This window comes from Urocitellus parryii, chromosome 15 (assembly GCF_045843805.1).
Source record: "Urocitellus parryii isolate mUroPar1 chromosome 15, mUroPar1.hap1, whole genome shotgun sequence".
Classification (NCBI taxonomy): domain Eukaryota; kingdom Metazoa; phylum Chordata; class Mammalia; order Rodentia; family Sciuridae; genus Urocitellus; species Urocitellus parryii.
This window is the reverse complement of record NC_135545.1, coordinates 41,205,770-41,221,721: the sequence shown is the minus strand read 5'-3', so window position 1 is coordinate 41,221,721 and position 15,952 is coordinate 41,205,770. Positions and strand designations below refer to the sequence as shown.

Genomic DNA, 15,952 nt, shown 5'->3' with positions numbered 1-15,952 from the left:
GCTATATATATTATGTATACATACATATGTTGGTTATACATGCATTTATATTTCTAATATGTATGCATGTATTATAAATGCATATGCATGAATTTTAAGTGTACATCTTTCTTATATATTCATATACTACAGGAGTGTTTAAAATAAAAAAGAAAATCTCCCTGATTCTCCTGTACCCTAGTCAATTCTAACTCATAGAAGTCTCCACTTTTTTTAGTGTTTATGTTTTTGTGAACACAGATAGCCTCATGGTTTTTGTGCCTCCCAAAAATGGGGTTACTACAGGCCTAATATTCTGCACTCTGGTTCTTTTAAGTATCCCTGGACATCTTTCCCCTCCAGCACATACAAGTACCTGTTTCTCTGATTTGTGCTTCTCATTGTATGTAGATGTGTTATCACTTATTTAACCCTTGCTCTCCGGCTGGACATTTATAATTTTTTAAAAAAATTATTTATTTTTAATTTTTTTTATATTTATTTTTTAGTTGGACACAATATCTTTATTTATTTATTTTTATGTGGTGCTGAGGATCGAACCCAGGGCCTCGCATGTGTTAGGCAAGCACTCTACTGCTGAGCCACAACCCCAGTCCCATAAAAATTTTATTTTTTTGATAGCTTTTTTAATTTATTTATATGTGGTGCTGAGAATCAATCCCAGTGCCTCATACATGCTAGGCAAGCACTCTACCACTGAGCCACAACCCCAGCCCTGGACACTTATAATTTTGAGAAGAATCTCAAGATCACTGTCAATGCTGGGCCAGTCTGTACCCTCTCCATTGGTGTAGGGGTGTTCTGCTTTAGCACAATATACCACTTTATATTTTTATAAATCAGATAGGTGAGAATGATATCCTAATTTGCATTTCTTTTGTTGAGTGTGTGTGTCCATGTATTTATTTGTCATTTGCCTTTCACCCTCTGCCCTTGTCTGGAACATTGCTGGCCGCCATGGCTAGGGAAAGGCACATGGTAAAATTGCTCATGGCACCTAAATGCTACTCTCAGAAGTAACAGATGTTTCACAAATTCATGTTTCATTGTCCAAGCCCAGAAGTAGATCCCAGTGTTGTGAATCTACCGGGTACAATAGTAAATATTTATTTAGAATAAGAAGCACACTAAATTATGAATTCAGAAGGCTTTTTGTTTTTGTTTTTGTTTTGGCCTCCATTAAAATGGATCCTTCCTATTGTATTTCAATTTCAGTATGATTAGGTATTTTGAAAAAGTACACAAAATCACTCTGAAATTTAGATTTATTACACAAGAAATTCTAAGATTCTAGTTGCCAGTACCTTGTATTAAGAACATTGTTGTACAATCAGTATTCTTTTCTAAGGGGCTGGGGCACTAGCTCAGTGGTCTAGTGCTTGCCTAGCATGTATGAGGCCCTGATTCAATCCCTAGCACTCATCCTTCCCCCTGCAAAAGCTCTTCTACATACATTGATTTATTGGTGAATATGTGTAGGAGTTTGTCACTGAAACACTTGTTTCTTCAGGATGTTTCAGTAAGTTGCAAGCAGTTTTTGTGTGCCATTCTAATTGGAACTGTCAGACTTAGTTCAAAATTTGTCAGAAATATCAAAATTCAGTACAGTACATTGAGATACACAAAACTGCAGCCTCCCACATGTGTACTTGCTATCTATTCTACACTATAGGTTTGTGACCTATAAGCCCTGGAATGAGTTCAATTTCATGTGATTTCCACCATGAAAGGGAGGAAAAGGTAGAGTGCACTCATGGCTGGAGAGAGATGCGGCATTACTGAGTATATCCCCGATAAGGCACAGCTTCTGTGGAGACACTCAAGTTTATTAGTTTAATGAATTTCCCACAGATGAGCTTCTAGCTCCTTATGTTTCCTCCCCTGTTCACAGACTATTCTAGTTGGGCATTGTAGGGTATGTTTATCTCATGAATTTGGGGGCCTGTCCCTTTTTTACATTGTCTGGTCAGTCAGTGCAGTGGATGTTGAAGCATATCTGGAAGCCATTCTTAACCTAGGAGGGCTATAGGAATTTAACCATATGTGGGAATTTTAGCTAACCCCAAATTTAATGTATCCCTCCCTCAACTTACAATTAGCAGGATCCCCAAAATGCCCATTGCTATTTCATCATCACCTGGCCCAAAGAGGAAATTGGAATGGAAGGAGGTAGGGAGTGGTCTTAGCTAACTTCAGTTAAAATAACTTGCTTTTTAGGTTTTACAAAAACAGAACCCTGTGAATACATTTCTGGAGCTGACACGAGGGAGGGGCTTTGAAGCATCAGCTTCATCTTCTAGAGAAAATCTGCCTCTGGAAAATTCTGCAGCACCTCCATGTGCCTGGATAGAGGAGACTCGGATGTGTTGGTGAACAGTCCTGTTCACGTCACAGCCTCCAGAAAGGACTTAGCAGTTTAACTTTGGACTTTATGAGCATTTACAAAGTGTTGTAAGACAGCCCTCCCCTTGTCCTCCTCTCTTCCTTTTTGATGTTGCCAACCTTAATTAGCCACAGTTAGGTAAATTTGACAATCTTATAATGCCAATTTACTTACCAGCTACGAAAATACTCTAGATCAGCTGGTAAGAACTACACAGAAAGGCTCTCTGATTAGCAATACCTTAGCTTTCACATTAATGTCTTTATATATATTTTTATACTTGATATTTGTCCACTGCAAAGTTTTTAGAAGATAGGTTACTTTTGATTCCTCTGTTGCTACAAGTTATTGGCTTCCAATCTGACTTGGTCTGAGTCCTTATCAGGCAATAGGTGGGCTTAATTCACCAGTGATTATTAGATTTCACAGTGCTGGAAGATGTTTTGATATTTTGCTGTACTAAATATCAGGCAAAAAAAAAAAAAATATATATATATATATATATATATATACATATACTGGGCCTAGTGTGGTTGTGCACACCTGTAATCCCAGCAGCTTAGGGAACTGAGCCAGGAGGATCATGAATTCAAAGCCAGCCTCAGCAAAAGTGAGGCACTAAACAACTGAGTGAGACCTTGTCTCTAAATAATACAAAATAGGGATGGGAATGTGGCTCAGTGGTCAAGTGCCCCTGAGTTCAATCCCTGGTACCTTCTCCCCTCCAAAAAAGACTGTACTGGTGATAATGGCTGAGTATTGGAAACCACCTAAACACCTATCAACAGGGTATTGATGAAATTATAGATTATGTATTTATATATCCTATGTAGTCAAAAAAATAACATGTATGTTTCTTCTTATAAGGAAATGCCTGCAGATACTATGTAAAAGAAAAAGGCTAGAAAACAAGATGTATAATACATGTTTTCTGATTTAAAAACTGTATGTATAGGTTATAATTTTATTTCCTTATTTTTAAAATTTATTTATTTATTTTTGCATTACAATTCTTAATACACCATTTATTTCCTTATTTTTTATACAGCATGTTACTGTTTGAGTTCTCACTTGTATATTTTGATTTTGAACATAATGTCCATTTGAGATAAGCAAAGAAGACAGCTATGGGGATGAGGAATTGATAAGAAGAATAGCATAGTAAGGCAATAAAAACTAGAGAGGATGAGGATCAAATCTTGGCTGTGAAATACTGGCATTCCTTCTTGCTATCTATCTCATAGGACCTCTGTTTCCTTGTCTATAAAATGGGACTAATGTTACCTCATAGGTTTGTGTCAGGGACTGAATGGTAAAGAGTGAGAAATTGTAGGTAACCAGTACTGGTAGTTAATTTTTATTGATATTAGTGATTACAATATTATTGAGGTTCCCTCCCTAATATATTATCCATTACTGTTAACTTAGTGGCTTAAAACCACAGAACTTTATTATCCTTCAGTTTCTGCGGGTCAGGAATCCCAGAGTGGCTTTGCTCTGGTTCTCTTGTGGTTGCAGTCTGGCTGTTGTCTGGGATGGTATCACCTAAGGCCCGCCCACTTGGGACAGGAGGACCTGCTTCTAAGACCCCTCATTCACATAGCTGTTGGCTGTTGGTTCTTTGGCACTTAGATTTTTCCCTAAGGCTACCTGAGTATCTTCATGACCATGACAGCTCATTTTCCCCAGAGTAAGTGATCCCAGAGAGACAGAGAGGAAGGAAGAATTCACACTTGAGTTTTCAGGCCTAACCTGTGAAGTTCTTTCTGCAAGAGGGTCAGCCTTCTTCATTGTGTCACAGGGATGAGACTACTAAGAAGACTCCTTGTTGGGGCCATCTTGGAGGGACTGGCTGCCACACCCAGTTGGTAGCTAGCAAACTCAAATTAAAATTTAGGCTGTGTGGCTATTTCTGTCATGAACATGTTGGAGTATCACATGCTTAGCATTTAGCCCTCTTTTCTGTCTGTACTCACACTCTGGGTGGTCGTTCCATCCTGTCCCCCAATTCCCAATTGCATCTCCATTCCAGTCTTTCCCCAGAACTCAAGGTTCACATATCTAATAATCAGCTCCGCTTGAAGCCTGATAGCTGTTACAGTGTTAGCATGTCCCAAACTGAACTCCTCCCCAAACCTGCTCCCCTGCAGGCTTCCCTATCCCTGTGCAGCAATGCCATTCTTCTGGTTGCTCAAGTAGGAACCTTAGAAATGTGCTTGCCTTCCTCTTCCTCTCACATCCCATCATGTGTCAGCACAGATCCTGTGGCTCTGCCTTCAACATACACCCAGAATTCAACACTTCTCACCATCTGGGCTGATCACCTTCAGATACCACCCTGATCCATACCACCATCTTCTCTCCAGGGTGTTGCAGAGGCCTTCCAGCTCTTCTCTAGTCTCTGCCCTAACCTCCTGCCTCTGGTCTGTTGAGCTGGTGGCCCTTTTAAGATCCAAATCAGATTGTGCCTCTCTCTAGTTCTTTCCTCACACTCAGAGCACAGTAGGCTATCACATCCAGGTCTGCCCATGTCTCTGGGCTCTGTGTATCTGATCTTCCCTCCTGCAAGCCAGGACCTTACTGCCTTCCTGTAGTTCTTTCTCAGCTGGGCCTTCTAGGGTCCACAGTCCACAGTTTTCACACCCTGGCCCCAGTTACACTTCACTTGCCTTCCCTGCTTTTTCTCCTTTGTTCTTATCATTGTCTAACTTACTTTATTTTTTATTTAATTAAAACACTTAAATTATGAGCTGTTGAGCAGGGATAGTTTGTTATGTTCACTATTACAACGAACAGCCTATTGGATTTGCATTTTCTTGAAGCCATTTTTTTAATATTTAAGAATTTAGGTGTTACCTTTCCACACAAATATGGTTGAAGTTAACATACCAGAAACATTTGTAACTCATCAGTACAGTGTGTTATTTCTTGCCCAAGATTAGTAGATCCGATTACAGGGGTGGAAAAAAAAAAAAAGGATGTTTAGGAGTTTGCCTTATATGAACTGTTTCTTTTGTGTATTGATTGCAAGTTAAGCATGTAATTCAGATGGAGAATTAAAGGCTGTGGTCCTGTGGAAAATTATAAAGAGAGTCATTAGGAAAAGTACAAAGCGTGTACTTAGAGATCCCTGTCTTGTCTTTCATTTTCTAATGGATGACTAAAAATTGTACATATTAATTGTGTACAATATGATGTGAAATACGTATACATTGTAGAATGGTCCAGCCAAGCTAATGAACATGAGCATCACCTCAGTTATTTTTTTTTTCCAGTGGACTTAAGCTCTACTCTCTCAATAATTTTCAAAATAAATCCATTGTTATAAAAACTGTAACCCTTATATTGCACAATAAATCTCTTAAACTATTCCTTGCAAACTGAAATCTTGTATCCTTTGATCAACAAGATCTGCATCTTTAATATGTTAACTTGGACTAGAAAGGTAAGAAGACCACATAAGATTAGCATGGAAGTGTCCCTGATGGTAATAGCAGAAACAGTTTTCCTTTTACACAGAGACCCTGACAGGAAGGTGTGGGGCTTTGCAAGTCATTGTGCCCACATTTGCCAACTCTGCAAGTTACTGTGCTTGGTGCCTTAGGAAGGGACAGAGGTGGCCTGCATACCGAACACTCGGTGCAGAGAGATGCATGGGGTAAGAGTAAAATGCTTTCTTGGGACAGGGTAGAATAAAATGACATGTGGCAGGGAGAAATTCAGGGACAGCATGAGGAGGAGGTGGCACTGAGAATGGAGCATTGGTATGTGTGAGTAGGACTTGAGTAGGCAGGGAAGAGCCCCAGAACAGCCTGTGTCTTGGCTGCTTTTCACAATTAATCTGGGGATCTTGTCAGGAAGCAGATTCTGACTCCATGGGACAAGGAAGGGAGGCAGAGTTTCCCCATTGCTCACAAGGCTCCTGGGATGCTGGGAGGCTGGCCCTGGAGGACATGTCTCTGGAGGATGTCAGGGCTGCCTACATCTGCCTTCCTGCTTTTTCTGCCTTGAGCTGCAGGGTGGGGATTGGCCTGGACATGGTAGTGTGGGCTTGACATGGGGTGGGCTGTGAGACACTGGGGAACAGAGGTGAGGCCAGGAGCCCAAGGCTGAACCGCTGTTCATTGCTCAAGACTACTTGACCTCCCTTGATCTTAGGACCAACAGCTTAACCCTGGGCCACCTCTTCTCCTGAACTCTACCTTTAAAAGTTCACTTGGTAATTTCCATTTTTATCTGTTTGACTTTATGATTTTTACATTCGTGAGACATACTGCTTATAATGTTACTTTGGTCCTTCAGAAAGAAATTATTTCTGTTAACGGCAGATTTTTAAATTTTTAATAAGCTGACACTCTATCTTCTTGTAATATAGTCCAGTGATAACACTTTCACAAGCATATGGGTTAATTAGGGGGCCTCTTCTTTCAGGGGCTTCTACTTGAGGAAAGCGGAGATTGTACCAATCATTAGTTAGCTTATGTGACCCCAACATGAATCACCAAAGTAGTTGCAGATAGCATAAGATTCCATCCTCTCCATGTCTGGCATAACTGTGGTAGAGACCATAAATTGGAAACAAGCAACTTGAAATTATGATGGCAAAGGATGAACTAAAATGTCACAGAGGTGTTCTTTTCTACTTCCTCCTTCCTCCCCAGGGCCAGTGACTCACACGGGGCGGGCATTCCTCCCAGGACTGGTTTTGGTGTAGTGGTAGAGCCTTCGCTGTTTACATTAGGAATTCCAACCTTTCATTCAGGCCCCTCTACCTGTTTCTACCTAAGTAGAAACTGAAGTAATTCATATTTCTGACAGTTATACTGCTGTCCCCAGAGGAAAACTGCAGCTGAGCATAAATATGATGGGCATGTATGTTCACAGATGTGTACTAAATATATACATGCATGTATGTTTCCAATTTTCTTCCTAGATTTTGGCCCTGATTGCATTCATCTGCATCGAGACCATCATGGAGTGCTCCCCATGTGAAGGCCTCTACTTTTTTGAGTTTGTAAGCTGTAGTGCATTTGTGGTGACTGGAGTCTTGCTGATTCTGTTCAGTCTCAACCTTCACATGAGGATCCCCCAGATCAACTGGAACCTGACAGTGAGTAGAAGTTACCATTCTTTCTGTGAAAGGATCAAATGCTGCTTGGCTCCAAGGGAAAGTTGGAATCTCTCCATGACATGTTTGGTTCTAGTTTATTTTGATATTTTAACATTCCTTTATAACTCAGCTGTGAAATTTTATATTTCTTTACTGCATTGAGTGAAAAAATAAATAAATTGAATCTTAACTAATGGCAGAAACATAACAAAATTATGTTGGTCCTTTTAAAGATGTCATTTCTATTTTATGATCACCTTAGAAGACTAGTTATACTGGTATTTGCAGAATATGGGAAAGAAATGGAATTAATACATTTGCATATTTTTCAGACTATACACAAAAGCCATTTATAAAAATATTGATTCTGGAAGAATTGAAAATGTCAATATTGTGTAAAGCCTAGGAATATTATTAAACTCAAAGTAACTAGGAGGACTGAAGGTTTGGGTGATTTGATCAGAAAATCTTGAGTGGATACATGTCCACTCGTCTCCATACTTTGAATTCTCAGTCCTGTTTGGACAGCCCTGTCAGATGGCATGGGAAGCTGAGGGCTGGCCAGTCCCAGGCTATCTCTTCTAAAATGTGTTAGTTGTCCTTATTTGTTCTTGAACAAGAAGGAATTTTAATATAATTTGGTTTTCTTAATATTTCTTTGTAAACAAGCGTGTTCAAGAGCTCAGGGGGAATCAGGGAGAAACTCAGAAGTACAACCAGCCACCTCACACTTCTGTGCTTGTGAGAGAAGCCTGTGGACTCACAGCTGCTGGGGGTATGAGGAGAGCACTGCAGAGCACCTCTTTCTTTCTTTGGCTGGTGCTCCATGCAGAGTGGGGGGCAACACTGTGGGAGGAAGCCTGAGCTGTCGCTCTGCCTGGCAGGGCTGCTAGCATGGTGTCCCTGGGTGTACAGATAGGAAGATCTTCCTGACAGAATGCTCCCACAAACTGTTTTGGGGAGAAAAATGAAAGGAGAGTTACTGATTTGGAAAAGTTAATGTCAGTTGAAAACTCTACAAGTTTTGTCTTAGCACTGAAAGCTAAGGAAAATGTGATGGTTCTTTACATTTAACTTTGTTCTAAAACCAAAAGATAACTGGAAGCACTTTGTAAGTTTTTGTGAGAAGTTTAAACATTTCAACTGTTTTTTAGATGAAGTTTGTGTTATATGTAAGAAAATGCTTAGGGGGCTGGGGTTGTGACTCAGTGGTAGAACGCTTGCCTAACATGTATGAGGCACTGGGTTGATACTCAGCACCACATATAAATAAATGAATAAACTAAAGTTTCATTAACATCTAAAAAATATTTTTAAAAAATGCTTGAGGTGTGACCTCAGCCAATAGTGTAGTAGACAGATAGCTTAAGTGAGCCTTGCAACCTTCCCAACTAATGCATACTCTGGGGACAAGGTCAAGGTGTTCATCCTGTTTGCTGGTATCCCAGTTGCCTGTTGTTTCCAAGGTCCTCTCAGTAGGTGCTTTCTGAGGGCAGGCTGGGCTATAGAGCATTCAACAGCCTATAAAAAGACCTGTTTGACAAAGAAGTAGCTTCTGGGAAGGTTAAGATCAGAGGTTTTAAGCCAATAGACCTGGTCAGATCAAGTCCAGGGTTGTTCTTAAGGGCTGTGCATGAACCTGGGTAAATCACATGAGCCTTCTATTAGTGAAGCCTCACTATTGGTTAAATGGAGATAATATTTTCCTTGCAGGATTGTTTTAAATATAAAATGAAGAAAATGGGAATAAAGGCATGTAGTAAGCTCTCAAACCAGTAGGGCTGCTGCCAGTATGAGAATATCTTTTCTCAAGTGTTATTGATGAACTATGCCATTCTTATTTAGACTTTATGCCCCTAATTCCATTTTGTCAGTGTATGTGATACCAGTAATCTAAAGAGCTCAGTGGAGTAAAGCTGCTTAGCTCATGGCAAAGTCAGGGAGGAGAGAGAGAGAGAGAGAGAGAGAGAGAGAGAGAGAGAGAGAGAAGGGGCTTCAGGGAAGATGAATACTTACAGGGCACAAACCATGTACCACCTGCCTATAGTTACCACCCAGTTACTTCTTTCAAATTATTAATTCATCAAATAGATTAATCCACTGGATTAATCACTGTTCTAATCACTGACCTAATCAGAGGTCACTGCTCTCTTAATCTAATCATTTTACTTCCTCATTAATAGAGAGCTTTGGGAGGATATCTCGTATCCAAACTATAACAAGCTACATCATTATTTTTAATGACTGCATGGTGTTATTATGGAAATTCCATTTTATTTAGTAAAATACCCTATTCTTGAGCATTTTGTTTGCTTTTATTTTTTTAAATAGTTTTTTAGTTGTTGATAGATCTTTATTTATATTTATGCAGTGCTGAGAATCGAACCCAGTGTCTCACACATGGGCAAGTGCGCTTCTGCTGAGACACAGCCCCAGCTCCTGCTTTCGGTTTTTTACTTCTTTAAATAATGTCACAAAGGACGTCCTTATACTTAGACCTTTGGTATATTAGCACTTTCTATTAGTACTTAAGGTGAATTTCCAAGTGTGGAATTTATAAGTAGACAATATGAACCTGTTCAAAATCTTGTATGCCTATTAGCAAATAGTTTTCCTGAAAGTTATGTCATGTGAGCCCTGCTGGCTGGTCTGTGTGTCAGTGTCTGACTTTCTGTCTCTCTCACATACATACATACATACATACATATACAGAGTTGTAGTCTTTTCCAGAAAAGTAGCATGCAATTGCCAAGTTAATTTTCACTTCTTTGCTTACAAGTAAATTTGAACATTTTTCTTCCTTATTGGCCATTTATACTTTAAAAAGTTTTATTCATTTTTAAAGTTCCATTGTATTTTTAAAAATATCTTTATTTTTATTTATTTATTTTTATATGGTGCTGAGGATTAAACCCAGGGCCTCACACGTGCAAGGCAAGCACTCTACCACTGAGTTACAACCCCAGCCCCATTTATACTTTTAAAAAATTGCTTATTTATAGCCAGGCATGGTGGTGCATGCCTTTAATCCTAGTGGCTCGGGAAGCTGAGGCAGGAGGATCGCAAGTTCAAAGACAGCCTCTGCAACAGTAAGGCTATAAGCAACTCAGTGAGACCCTGTCTCTAAATAAAATACAAAATAGGGCATGCGATGTGGCTCAGTGGTTGAGTGCCTCTGAGTTCAATCCCCAGTATCAAAGGAAAAAAAAAATTTGCTTATTCATGGCCTTTCCTTATTTTGTTACATTTTCTTAAGAATATTGGTCATTTTATCAAATGTTTATTAAAGGTTTACTATTTATCAAGATTTTATTGGATGTCTTATATTTGGTGTAAAGCTTAAAAAGTATTTTTTGTGAAGGGTTTTTAAACATACACATGGGACTTTGTGGTTTTGCTTTATTCATATAATTTTTATTTTTTTTGTTTTATTTTGGTTTATAGTGTTAAATAAAAATACAAATTTTTAAAATGATTTTTTTCATTAGTTAGCAAAATCCTTTGTTTCTTCACTATCTTTCTTTTTAAAAGATAGCATTATATGATTGTTATATCAATAAAATTAGCAATTCTTTAATATTAATTAATATTCAGTTCATACTCTAATTTCCCCTTGGTCTCAAAATATCTTTTTACATTTGTCTTATTCAGGTCACAGTCTACACGAGGTTCACACAAATAACCCCCTTCCATTCATTCCTTTTATTTTATTGATTTGTTAGAAACACTGGGTCATTTGTCTATCCTGTGAAGCGTTTTACAGTCTGGAGTTAGCTGCAAGCGCCCTGGTGGTGAGGCTTTACTTGTTCCTCTGTCCCTGTCTTGTGTGTGACCTGGTTATTGGCTCTGGGGCAACTCTGGCCAACAAGCTTCTCCAACAGTGGAAATGTTTTCTGATCTGTACTGCTCTGTGTGCAGCCATGAGCTGCAGGTGGCTACTGAGTACTTGTAGCGGGCTAATGTGATTGAAACATGGAACTTCTTATTTTATGTAGTTCAGTGGGTTTAATGTCCAGTAGCCACATGTGTTTGAGACAGCACAGCTCTAGAAGCACAGTAATATGCAGGTTCATTATTGAGGGGAGGGCTTCAGCCTCAAAAATGGGTTAGTTCAGTGGAATTTGAAGGCCGACGTGCTCATGTTAGCAGTTGCTTGTGTTTTCCCCCTTGTTTCATCTTATTGGCTGAATAACCTTGTGGGGGATCATAGTAGGATATTATCTTGTCTTTGTAAAACATCTTTTTAAATTTTTTTACTATATTCTCTGATCATATTTATCTTTTCAGTCTTCATTTAATGTTGATTGTCGTTGCTAAAACAAGTTTAAAATCACTGGTACTCCTACAATTTTAAAATTTTTCCCCTTAAATTTCCTAACCCTGGGCTGGGATTTTGGCTCAGTGGCAGAACCTTTGCCTTGCAAGTATGAGGCCTAGGTTTGATCCTCAGCATCACAGCAAAATAAATAAATTAAATAAAGGTATTGTGTTCATCACAACTAAATTTTTTAAAAATTTCTTAGCCCTTTTTATCATATCTGTATTTTTACATAGTCACAATTTTGCTTGATGCTTGACTTCCAACATTATATCATAAAATATGTTTCCTTTTCTGAATAATCTTTGCTTTGGGAAGTATGTTTTATATTTTTCACCCCAATAGTATCTTATCCCAGAGCCAAGTATTTCTAGATACTTTCTGGCTTGAATTTGTGAGAAATTTCCCTGGCTTCACAGATCACATCTGAACCCTGTCCTGCTGGCAGGTGTTTTTGAAGAGAGCCTCACAGTCCCTACATTACAGTTTTGCCCTAGCCCATGAAGAAGCGTGGCGGAACTCCAGGTGGTTTCTACTACCCAGACTCAGTACTATTAAATTGAAACTTGTCTCTTTGCATCTTTAAAAAGAGCAAGTCAATCTTGAAGTCAGGCCAGACTGGATGAACCACCAGGTGTTGATGGTATAGTCAACCAGCACTTAAGCAGTTTGGTCTTTTTCCTGAATTTTCATCCCGTTTATAGTTCATAGAGGCCATATAGTATGACCCAGGCTATTGGGGTCTAGTGCCAAAGCAATAACAGAAGTACCAGTGTAGAGGATCCAACTGTGGCCAGGTGTTGTGTTTGGCTTGTCACCTACATAGTACTGCTTGTCTTCCAGAACAGCTCTGGGGTGAAGGGGCTGCTATTCCACATAAGATACATAGGAACACAGCAGTTCATCTGAAGTCATAGTATTAGTTAGACCCTAGGCTGGCTATGACTCTTTTTTTTTTTTTTTTTGGTACCAGGGATTGAACTCAGGGGCACTCAACCACTGAGCCACACCCCCAGATCTATTTTGTATTTTATTTAGAGACAGGGTCTCTGAGTTGCTTAGCACCTCGCTTTGTGCTAAAGCTGTCTTTGAACTCACCATCCTCCTGCCTTAGCCTCCCAAGCTGCTGGGATTACAGGCATGCGCCACTGAGCCTGGCTGCTGGCTATGGCTCTTAATCAGTGTGTTATAGTCTTTTCATAAATAAGACAGAAGTTAAGTCTGTGAAACACTAGGTAAGTAACTTCATTTGCTTTGCAAGAGGTTTAGGAGAAAATTCTGCAGTGACTTTAGTGACATAGAGGTTTGAAAATCTAGGTAAGAACATGTGTTCGCAATGTCTGAAAATAATGTGCTTTAAACCTTACATATGGAGGCGAGGAATGCTGGGGACTGCATCAGTCTCAGTACATTTGGACCCTTAGGATGCTTGGTCCACACTAAGACCATTGTGTGAGCATCTTTTTAAAAAGATGACACCAAAGAGGCTGGGGTTGTGGCTCAGTGGTAGAGTTCTTGCCCAGCATGTGTGAGGCACTGGGTTCGATTCTCCACCACATATAAACAAATGAATAAAATAAAGGTCCAGCACCATCTAAGAAAATATTAAACAACAACAACAACAAAAGATGACATTGGAGGGCTGAGGGTGTAGCTCAGTGGTGGGGCTCTTGTCTAGCACTTGTGAGGCTCTGATTTCTAACCCCAGCACTGCAAAAAATTAAAAAGATACCAGGACACTAAACAGTAAATAATGGCTGTTGTTTAAGTCAGGAATTGGTGATGTGGTGGGTTAAAACGTGGATTTTGTTGTGCCAGTTTGCCAAGCAACCATTAACCGTGAACTATTATTTTTGTCTTCCTTTGTGTGACCAATATCTCTGTGTCTTCAAGGCTGAGATTCAGGGCCATTGGAGGTTGCATGTTGTGAGTCCTATTTTGGAAGTTCTTCAGTTGATTTTCAAATTGTTCTTTTCAAATTATTTTTATTTTTTTGTTTAGGATTTGGTCAACACTGGACTCAGCACTTTCTTTTTCTTTATTGCCTCAATTGTACTGGCTGCTTTAAACCACAAAACCGGAGCAGAAATTGCTGCTATGGTAAGAGAACTTGAGTTGGTAAAATGCAGGCTGACTTCACACCTCCTGTGACTTTCTATCCTTTGTCCTCTGGCATGTGTCCTACTACTCATCCTCCTTGAATTCTTTCTTGAGTGTGGAGGCTGATGTGGAGGGTGGGGAGATGCGTGGGACCTGCTCTCTCCCCACACACCAGGCTTCTGTGTTGCTGTTGATTCACAAAGAACAAGTTTCATTTTTGTAGTTGGGGAGAGTTAAAAGACTTCTCTCCCAGTGCCTCGCAGTAGATTCTCCAAGCCTTACCAAGTAATTAAAACCCCACCGTGTCTCATCTGGAGCTGCCTAGGTGAGTGGCAGCAGGTGGGGGTGGGATTTGGAATTCAGCCCTGTGGCTTGATTTGAGGCTTACATGTGAGACTCTTATTATTCTCTCTTCATCACATTTTGTCTGCATTTCATTCTCACATTTGAGACTAAAGGGCATGAAGATACAAACAGTAAAAGAGATACTTAAGTGATTTTTAAAAAAGGTCCAAAATGTATTTGGAGGGTACCGCAGTTTAACCCAGTAAACAACAACAACAAAAGATGACACTAGAGGGCTGAGGGTGCTTTACCCAGGGATGCTTTACCACTGAGCTATGTCCCCAGCCCTTTTTATTTTTCATTTTGAGACAGGGCCTTGCTAAATTGCTGAGGCTGGCTTTGATTGAGGCAGGATTTTCTGTGGATCACACGAGGAGTACCTCCACCAGGTGTGACAGCCATACATTCCACAGGGCTGTAGATGGGGTGCAGCTAGAAGGAGCTGCATCTAGCTGGGGTCCCCATGAAGCCACTTGGATTGCATGCCTGAGGTGAATTGTGTCTTTGTATTTTAGATATTTGGCTCCTTGGCCACAGCAGCCTATGCGGTGAGCACGTTCCTGGCTGTGCAGAAATGGAGAGTCAGTATCCACCAGCAGAGCGCCAATGACTACATTCGAGCCCGCACTGAGTCCAGAGATGTGGACAGTCGCCCCGAGATCCAGTGCCTGGACACGTGAGGATTGCTGGAGTCCTCCTTCCTCTCATCCTCATGCCCATCTTTCCAATCAAGTTTTCTTTCCCTCGGCACGTCAAACTTTCATGTGATTTAGTTGAATTTTGTCTTCTTAAGTTCACTTTGGGAAAGGGCATCCAGAGTGGCCCAGTGGACAGGTGTGTGGTGGCCTGAAAAGACCCATGTCCTCGAGTGTTGGGTGGCTGTGGGAGCCTCTGGCCGCGCTGACCTCCTGTGTCTACTCTAGGGCTTAAGTGTCCCAGAGTGCAGGCTCCCATCTGACTCTGAGCCATCCTGTCATGTATTTGTGATGAGTCAAGACTTTGGGTTAAATGGGGCTGCTAAAGAGGGGAAATACATGTCAAGGAATGAAGGTTAGGGTTAAAACAGTCACCAGTGCTCTGGGCAGGATTGAGTCTGGCTACCAGGATCCACTCTCCTCATCTTCCCTGCACCTGGTGTCCAGGCAGCTAGCACATCCTGAAGGCCACAGGAGACTCTGAGGGTTTTGGTGATGGATGTGCTGGTAGATCTTCTGCCTGGTCATAACAGGACAGGAAAAGCTGGTGTCCTGTGGGGGGACAGCTCCACAGGACTGCCTGATTCACGGGAGAGTCACTTTTTCTTTCCTACTCTGCTGAGAAATCACTTGATTCTTCCTCAAATGAATCATCTTCCTGAGTCCCAGATTTTTTTCCAGGAATATGGAGACCACCTTGTTTTCCAGATTCCTGTCTACCCTAAATACTTTGAGAATGAATTGTGGGGTGTCTGTAATTTTACCGACTCAGGTAAAAGCCACAAAAGAAACAGTGCAGCCAAAGCACTTGCCTGTTTGCTGCCTTCATGGACCACATTTGTGTTACAAATTAGCACACACAAACACTTCCCTCTGTTTTAGGGGTGTGTGTTCATTTTCTAAGTGAGTTCTAAAGTGATTCTGAGTAGATTTGTCCAGGATTTGAAAATACTTGAATTTGCACCAGGACACATCCTCCCACTGACATTTCAGTAGGCACT

At 40.4% G+C, this 15,952-nt stretch overlaps 1 protein-coding gene across 1 annotated transcript in view; it reads left to right on the top strand.

The window, feature by feature from the left end:
• Cmtm4 (CKLF like MARVEL transmembrane domain containing 4) overlaps positions 1 to 15,952 on the top strand; it is a 57,159-nt gene that overhangs the window by 37,502 nt on the left and 3,705 nt on the right. The window contains exons 2-4 of the mRNA XM_026392646.1: positions 7,317 to 7,493; positions 13,813 to 13,911; positions 14,772 to 14,932. Coding sequence (XP_026248431.1) covers positions 7,317 to 7,493; positions 13,813 to 13,911; positions 14,772 to 14,932 — 437 coding nt within the window. The remainder of the gene's footprint in view (positions 1 to 7,316; positions 7,494 to 13,812; positions 13,912 to 14,771; positions 14,933 to 15,952) is intronic.